At 37.4% G+C, this 9,114-nt stretch overlaps 1 protein-coding gene and 1 pseudogene across 2 annotated transcripts; both read right to left on the bottom strand.

Moving 5' to 3' along the window:
* Nucleotides 1-588: 588 nt before the first annotated feature.
* On the bottom strand, nucleotides 589-2,592 carry LOC143549594 (ankyrin repeat-containing protein ITN1 pseudogene; annotated as a pseudogene). The gene is made up of 2 exons (XR_013138161.1): nucleotides 2,220-2,592; nucleotides 589-1,679 (listed from the first exon to the last, which is right to left on the bottom strand). The product of XR_013138161.1 is annotated as an ankyrin repeat-containing protein ITN1 pseudogene (transcript).
* A 1,959-nt stretch (nucleotides 2,593-4,551) lies between these two features.
* Nucleotides 4,552-8,752, bottom strand: LOC143550439 (ankyrin repeat-containing protein ITN1-like). Its single transcript, XM_077041086.1, has 4 exons — nucleotides 8,620-8,752; nucleotides 7,177-7,674; nucleotides 5,918-6,327; nucleotides 4,552-5,500 (listed from the first exon to the last, which is right to left on the bottom strand). The coding sequence occupies exons 1-4, from the start codon at nucleotides 8,654-8,656 to the stop codon at nucleotides 4,673-4,675; spliced, it is 1,773 nt and encodes a 590-aa protein (XP_076897201.1). The 5' UTR covers nucleotides 8,657-8,752; the 3' UTR covers nucleotides 4,552-4,672.
* Between the last annotated feature and the right edge of the window lie 362 nt (nucleotides 8,753-9,114).

Here is a 9,114-nt window from a genome sequence, read left to right on the forward strand (position 1 = left end):
CTGAATCGACTTTGACAACTCATCCAAGACTACTGCAAAAAGAAACGGGCTCAACGCTGACCCCTGGTGAAGACCTACCTCTACAGGAAAGAAATCAGTATCCCCCACTAGCGCACGGACACTTGTTTCACTCCTGGTATACATATCCATAATTATCTCTATGTATTTCCTGGGCACTCTTCTACCCTCCAAGCACTCCCAGAGCACCTGTCGTGGCACACTGTCGTAGGCCTTTTCTAGGTCAATAAACACCATATGTAGATCACGCTTCTTCTCCCTATACTTTTCCATTAATCTTCTTATAAGGTGTATTGCCTCTGTGGTGGAACGCCCCGGCATGAAGCCAAATTGGTTGACCGTAACCTGAGTTTCTCGTCTAAGTCTAACCTCAATCACTCTTTCCCATAGCTTCATAGTATGACTTAGTAGTTTGATTCCTCGGTAGTTACCACAACATTGGGCGTCTCCTTTGTTCTTATAGATAGGAACTAGTTGCATCTAATAATACTAGAATGCATAGAACCTAGTTGCATAGAACGAGAAACTAGTTGCATAAACCAAATTACCTAAAATAATACTAGAATGCATCTAATATATGTCTTTCTTTGGAGCAGCCTGCTTGAACTTGTCCACATTCTTTTTGATTTCCTCCAAATGTTTTGCAATCTTCTTCTCCCCCATTCTCAATAACCGAGCTCTCTTCCACTTACCCACATAGTACATCATCGTTCCCGGCACCACAAACATTATAACAACACCAGTCACCGTCACCGTAACAGAACCAGCCATCTTCTCGTTCTCCCAACCGACCACTATGTAAGACGCTGCCATAAAAGCAACCAAAGTGCACACAGAAACTAACCACATTAACTTACTAACCACCTCACCCACCTTTTTTCTTTCGGCTTTTGCCTCACCTCTAACTCCCAACATCATATGAATCACTACCACCGCTAAAGACATATAAAGAGCGACCGAGTTGAAAACAAAGAAGATTCCAACTGCCATCCCATCATCATACTCCCCACCGGGAACCATAAAACTAGCAGCAAAAGCAACGACTGCAAATAGCGCAGCCACAATGACAGAGCTAGTGGGCTTGTTGATTCCTTGACGGTTAAGTTTTTTAACCTCTTTAGCCATTCCGTGGACCTCTTGTTTAATCTGGATCACGGTATTTATTAGCTCGGTTGGTGGTTGGTTCAACTGGTTGGCTCGGATCGCACCATGGTGGACTAGTCTGGCCCATATTTCATATGACTTTTCTGATGGGGAAAGCCCATTAGCAATGTCGAGTGCGGTTTTGTTGTCTTTGGTTAGTGCATTCACTCTCAATTTCATATTGGGGAGACAAAGAAGAAACTTGACCACCTCACTGCTAGCCCATTTTACAGCCACATGCAATACAGTTTGGCCCATTTGGTCAGTCCTTCGAGCCAGCCGCGGGTCCTTTTCAAGCAAACTTTTCACAGTCTCGAGATGCCCTGATCTTGCTGCTCGATACAATGCTTTTTTAAGGTCGGGTTTGGGAATAGTTAACCAGATCGGGTCCTTTGAAAGTAGCTCGTTAACAACAGCAGTGTGTCCTCTTGAAGCTGCTGTAATAAGTGGAGTTGCATTGTTTTTTGATCTGACTTGGCATAGTGATACATCATGATCAACTAGTAGTTTCACTATGGCTGCAATAAGATTAAATAATAAGATAGAGGAATAATTAAAAAAATAAATCAGTTAAATAAACTATAGATGGCAATCATGACCCATTCCTCTAAGAATGAGTTGATTTGGGCAAAAATAAATTCTATACAGGTTTATTTGGGTCATCTCAAATTTGTTAACGGGTCAATTTGGGTCTCTCCTTAAATAAGTTAACGGGTAAAAACTGGTAACTATTTTTAAAATCGCTTGTTTCCACCATCTACTCGTTATTGTCACTATAGCCACCACTCTACCCTTGCAATTGCTCTAGCAAATTGATGTTACTTTTTTTTAAAAAACAACTCTTTTCAACCCGTTTCCATTTTAGCCAAAACCGATTTTGAACATAACCAAACTGATGTAACTTTTAAACGACCCGCTTGACCCGAACTCATTTTGCACATAACCCATATTAACCCTAACCCGTTTTGACCCGAGCCCATCTTGACGCATGACCTGAACCCGCCCGACCCGCACAGGTTGCCAGGCCTAATATATGCCAACAGAATATGGAAACTTACCATGGTGTCCTTGACTTGCAGCTATATGCAAAGGATCAAATTCCAAATGGCTTTTTCGTGTAAGTGTTTCTTTATCCGAGTACTTCAAAAGCTCTTTCACAACTTCAAGATGCCCCTTTTCAGCAGCAACATACAGTGTTGTTTCTCCCAATTCATTCACTTCATTCACCACCAATGCTCGGATTTTCGCCACCTCAGCATCAAAATCAGCTCCCACCATTTGTGAATTGATTTCACCAAGGATGTGCTTCACACATGCCACATAACCTCGAAAGGCTGCTACATGCAGCTCTGTATCATTATTCATCTTTCCAGCTTGATCAATCCGCATTCCACCCGATAGTAACGGATCAAGAAGGTTCGATGGAGTCATGAATTTCCCTGTCTCTAAATCTACAGTTCATTAAGTAGCAAATGTTAGTGAACTCAAGACTTATCAAAACAAAAGAAATTATTGTTTTTAGCATATTTGTTATAACATATGCAAATGCACAAATCAATTAAACAAGGGACAGACTGTCATTGTGAATAGTAATCCATTAAATACCAACTAAAGTGATGTTAAAAGAAGTCGACGATCGTTCTAGTGTGACATCGATTGTTAAAAAGAGAAGTAGACATATGATTATGAATGTAAAACAAAATTTATTTTAAACCCTCCATTTAAACTTTTCTGGTTCCACCACTGGGGACAGTGATTAATTTGGGACATAATCACTAATCTAGTTAGTTTTCATCTTGAAAACATTTCAAACAATTTGGCTCAGATCAATCACAGAAATATAAGAAGCATAGCATAACACTAAACCACTAAGTAACTGTTCAAGCACTTTAAGCTTCATATCGATACAAATCAATCAACCAGCAAAGTGCATATGATGACTGATAGGAATCATAATCAGGTTTATTGTTAATTGTCATTTGTCTATTCTAGGAGGGGGTAAAGTGTAATTTCTATTTCTATAAATAAGGATCAATAGTCATTTAGGAAGGGGGGAATAGAATTGGTTAGTTGTTAGGCTTATTGCCATGTGCATGAGAAGGGCATAGCCCGGGACCACTTGTGGTTATTATCCTTGTAGATCCTTGTGATCAAATCTTTCAATTTAATACAAATATTATCCGGCAGGTCGGACCAATGATAGGGTTTTTGTAACGATGGTGAAAATCAAAAGATAATATTTGTATTAAATTGAAAGATTTGATCACAAGGATAATAACCACAAGTGGTCCCGGGCTATGCCCTTCTCATGCACATGGCAATGAGTCTAACAACTAACCAATTCTATTTCCCTCTTCCTAAATGACTATTGATCCTTATTTATAGAAATAGAAATTACACTTTACCCCCTCCTAGAATAGACAAATGACAATTAACGATAAACCTGATTATGATTCCTATCAATGACATATGTGCATATAACAGGTTTTGATGTAGCAAACTTTATCTCACAAATACTTCAAACTTCAATTTTACACATTCAAGCTAATAACATTATGCATACACTTGATGAATTCGTGTAACTGGTCACATAATTAACAAAAAATATACACACATTTGAGAGTTAAAAGAGTACCTTCTTGAATGGTTGAACCTACTATCTTCATCTGAGAAATAAAACTACAACTAAAGCCTAGAATATGAGAGGTATTTAATAACAGAAAACAAGGTACACAGCATGCAAATAATGAGTGTACTGTTTTGCCAATAAGGATTCATTTTCATGTATGGTTGTTGTACATGCAAATAATGAGTGAAAGCTAAGTATCATAATATTGCTTTTCTCTTTCACATATACAATCACAGAAAAATGACTAGTTAGTTACAAATATTGACAAATACTAGTTCCAAATATTGACAAAAATTAATCGTCCCTCAACATTTATGGATTTTTAATATGAATTTTCATTACTGAATCTTAATATGATTTTATATTTTTTTTACTACTTATTATTCGACATTTTGTCATATATTTTAAGGCGTATAGATTGTCTCTTGCCAGTTTTACATATACTTTTATATGATTTAGGCTGTATAGATCGATCTTAGGATAAGATATATCATATCAATTTGTCTATATACTTGGAGACTAATCCAAAGGACATGTTACATTGTCTTAATATGTCTAGATTTATGTAGATCAATCCTAGGAGAAGAAATATCGTCTCAACCACGTTATTAGACGTCCTCATGAAACCGTTTATTATCATTCATATTTCTGGTTACAGGTTATACAAGTTTATATGAAAGGTACATGTTACACATGTTGACATGTTATAAGAAACAAGTTTATATATTCAATTGTTTATAAGTTTTGATTTTGTTGTTTGACTGATGTGTGAAACTGTAAATTGGTATTTATGAAATTTCCGTTTAACATTTGAATTGAACCTACAAAAGAATTCTCTTCACATTGCCAAATTAGACTTTTAAACAAGCTTTTTTTTTAAACTCAAATAGCGTAAATTCGTTCGACATCCGAGTTAGAAAACTCGGATGCCATCCACGAATTTGTTCCACTTTTTGCAATCTTCTCCCTCCTTCTCATTGACCGAGTCTTCTTCGATTTAACCACATAATATGTCATCGTCCCGAGCACCCCCACCATTATAACCCCGCCAACCACCGTGATCAAAACTGCCGCCCACTCATAATTCCGCCCGACCACAATATAAGACGACGCCATAAACGCTACTGAAGTGCAGACCGACGCTAACCACATTAACTTATTAATAACCTCAACCACTTTTCTTTCGGCTTTCGTCTCACCTCGAACCAATGTTATCTGAACCACCACCACTGCCAACGACGTAAAAAGCGCAATTGCGTTGAATATAAAGAATATTTTGAAAGACGTCCGGTGGACCACCACCGCCATCCCATGATCGTTGTCCCCACCAGGGACCGTGAAGATGGCCGCAAACGCCACCGTCGCAAAAAGCACCGCCACCACAGTGACGGAGTTTGTGGCGTTGTTAATTCCTTCACGGTGGAGCTTTCTGAGCTCTTTAGCGATCCCGTGAACGTTTTTGTTTGTTTTTTTGGTTTGCAAGAGTTGGATGTGGACATCGTTTTTGATCTGGGTGACCGTGTTTCTTAACTCGTCTCGTGGTTGGTTCAGCTCGTTGGCTCGGACCGCACCACGACGGACCAGACTGGCTCGGATGTCGGTTGACTCTTCAGATAAAGAAAGCCCTTCGGCTATGTCGAGTGCGGTTTTGTGGTCCCGGGTTAGTGCATTAACATTTGTGTCAGGGAGGCAAAGCAACTCGTTTACTATCTGCAAGAAAATGATTCGGGTTAAAACTCCTGTTTTCAAAATTGGGTCAACCTGATCTGATCTGGGTCGGGCACACGCTGAAACATATTTTATTCTATTATAAAATTTATTTATTTTTCATAATGTACAGTTGTGTACTATCCGAAAGAAAGTGGCCCGGGTCAAAGCGGACGTTTACAAAATTGTGTCAAGCTGATTCGACTTGGATCGAGCTTAGGTTCACCCATTATTTAATTTGATTTAATTTTTATTTCTTTTTCAAAACGTACAGCTGTTTACTACCAGCAAGAAAGTGGTTCGGGTCAAAACGGGTCGTTTTCAAAATTGGGTCAAGCGGATCCGATTTGGGTCGAGGCCAGGCTCAGACTGACCCAGTATATTATTTAATTTTATTATTATTTTAATTTAAAAGTGTACCTCTGATCTCTTTTTTCTTGTGGCAACATGTAAAGCAGTAAAACCAGATTTATCTGGTAGCATAACAATAGCAGCATCAGCCTCCAACAGCAACTTAACCACCTCACTGCTAGCACCTTTGACCGCCATGTGCAATGCTGTTTGGCCTTTTTTGTCAGTTCTTCGGGCCAGTTGTGGGTCCTTTTCAAGCAAACTTTTGACTGTCTCGACATGGCCCGATCTCGCTGCCAGGTGTAATGCGTTTTTACCGTTGGATCTGGGAATATCTAATAAGGTTGGATCTTTTGAAAGTAGCTCTTGAACAACAGCAGTGTGTCCTTTTGAAGCTGCAGTAATAAGTGGAGTGGCGTTGCCTTGTGATCTGGTTTGGCATAGTGAAACATCGTGGTCAAGTAGTAGTTTGACTATGGCTGCAATAAGAGTCTGTTGGTATATTAACTTATAGTGATATAAACCTTACGTGTTCATGGTTCAATTTAAAACCGTAAATTGTTCAAGCCAGTTATTGATTTGGGTTAGTCGTCGGTTCCTTTATAAATTTCCGTCGCTCGGTTTAGGAATATCAGACCATACTCAGCTGTTTGGTTTACAAATTATACTCGAAACCGGTCAAACCGAACCAACTCATAGGATTTTGAGCTAGGAGTGTGCAAAGAACTGGAAAAAACCGAACCAAATTGTAAATTAGGTTTTCGGTTCGGTTATCTGTTCCACAAATCTTACTTATTCGGATAATTGAACCAAATTCAACTAAATGAATCAAATAATAACCAGTTTAATTGATATAATCGGATAACCAGATCGAATAAACGAAATAAGTGTGTTTAATAAGTTGAATTCGGTTCGGTTCCAATAAACAAGCCTATTTTGGCTATGTGACTTTTAAAATCTTAGTTGGACTCCTATTATTATAAGTTGGCCTATACTTGGATTTTGCCTAACAATACAATACAGTAGTCGGATCTTTTAAATTTTTTTTATTGTTAGAACTTTGAACATTATCACTTCTTTATTGTTTTAATTGTATATTATGCATTTTTTTAATATCAAGGCCTAATAAGCCCAAACCAAACCAAGCCGAAGTCAAAACCATTTGTAACGGTCTGCCCTTCTAGTTTGGCTCGGTTTTAATTTTTGACAGTTTAGATTTGATTTTTAACGGTTTGCTTTTGTTTTACAGTAGTCAAAAAAACGTTACTAACGGTTTGACTCACGGTTTTCAGAAGATGAAACATGGAAATCATTTTGAAGATATTTACCATGGTGTCCTTGACTAGCAGCTATATGCAAAGTATCAAACTCCAAACGGCTTCTTCTTGTAAGTGTTTCTTTATCCGAGTATTTCAAAAGCTCTTTCACAACTTCAAGATGCCCTCTTTCAGCAGCTGTATACAGTGCGGTTTCTCCCAATTCATTCACTTCATTCACGACAGATGCTCGGATTTTGGCCACCTCAGCATCAAAATCAGCTCCACTTAAAGTCCCCACCATTTGTGAATTGATTTCATCAAGAATATGCTTCACAGATGCCAGATCACCTCGTTGGGATGCTAAATGCAGCTCGGTATCGTTATGTTTGCCTGTTACTTGCTTCACGTATTTCTTCTTTCCAGCTTGATCCATCCGTTTGCCAGACGCTGTAAGTACCAGTGCGGGAGCTGATGTGGAAGACGGTGATGATGACGATGGTAATCGATCAAGATGGCTAGAACTTTGATTTTGCTTTGATGGAGTCATTGATATCTCTTGCGTTATATCTATAAGTTCATTGAGTAGCAATTGTTAGTAAACTGTAACTTATCAAAGCAAAAGAAATTACTGATTTTAGCATACTTGTGTTTCAGAATATATTTACAAATAACAAGTTTTCAGACTGTAAAATCACTAAGTAATCAGTAGCTAGTAAACAATTACTATCACTATATATAAAACCTAAATCAAAGAACAATGATTAATTTGGGGCATAATCACCGTCTCATGTTACACAAAATGCAAAAATCTAGTCAGTCTTTGTATTGGGAACATTTAAACATAAACATCAATACGATACATTTGTTTTTTGTGCATAATTTCATCTATTGATTGTACAACACGAATTATTTTAGTTATTCATATTTTAAGCACTTCAAGCTTCATTTTGATACAATTTGGTTAATAGTATAATTTAAAACCCTAGGAATATAGACAAAATTATAATGAAACAAGCACACAGCCTAAGAATATTAACCAATTTCGTGCATAATTTCGATCTCTTGACACACAACATACATTAACCTAGCTTAATCTTCATCTCACAAACACTTGAAACTTCAATTTCACAAATTCAGTTTGATAACACAATGCAAAAAAAAAAAACATCATGAATTCGTGTAATCGGTCACAAAAATAACCGATTTTGTGCACAATTCCGTTTAGAGACACGAAATACATTAACCTAACTAATCTTCATCTCACAAACACTTGAATTTCACACATTAAATTTAATAAATTCAGAAATCCGTGTAATTCAGTGATTTTGTGCACAATTTCCATCTTTTGACAAACTATATGCATAAACCTAGCACTATAAACTTCAATTTCACACATTCAAGCAAACAACAGGATGCAAAAACTTACCGAATTCGTGTAATCGATCACATAATCAACAAACAAAGAAAGACACATACATTAAATAAAGAGAGTAGTAAGGATGAATGAAATACCTTGTTCATCTATGAGTATGGGTGAAGTAGCAGCCATTGGAATTAGTTGGGACAAGTATGTATGTAATTAATAAAAACAAAGACTAACCTCTGGAATGTGAGGTGTTTCCAATGTATTTATATTAATATTAATAACATATTGAATGAAAAGAGTTTGGATTGCATTTGGCTTAGAAAAAGAAAGTGTACTACTGAAACACGAGAAACAAAGTACTCAACAACTCCACGCACAACCCAACACAACGAAGGCGTTCAGAAGCTTCAAATTCCATGACTTCCGGATATTATCGTTTTTTAGTCCTTAAAGTTTGATGTTATTTACTTTTAGCAACTTTAAGTTTAGCCATTTGTATAAAACAATGTTTTCATGTGTTGCCTGCCTGCCTGCCTGCCTTCAAATGACCAAATGTATAAAAACCTAACAAGTTTGATGAAACTTTTCATTTCAAGGGTGTGTTTTTTAACCGTATCCAAATAACAAATCCGACTCGAAGC

Source organism: Bidens hawaiensis, unplaced genomic scaffold (assembly GCF_021521415.1).
Source record: "Bidens hawaiensis isolate Kalapana, Puna unplaced genomic scaffold, B.hawaiensis_p1.1 tig00000978_1, whole genome shotgun sequence".
NCBI classification, from domain to species: Eukaryota; Viridiplantae; Streptophyta; class Magnoliopsida; order Asterales; family Asteraceae; genus Bidens; species Bidens hawaiensis.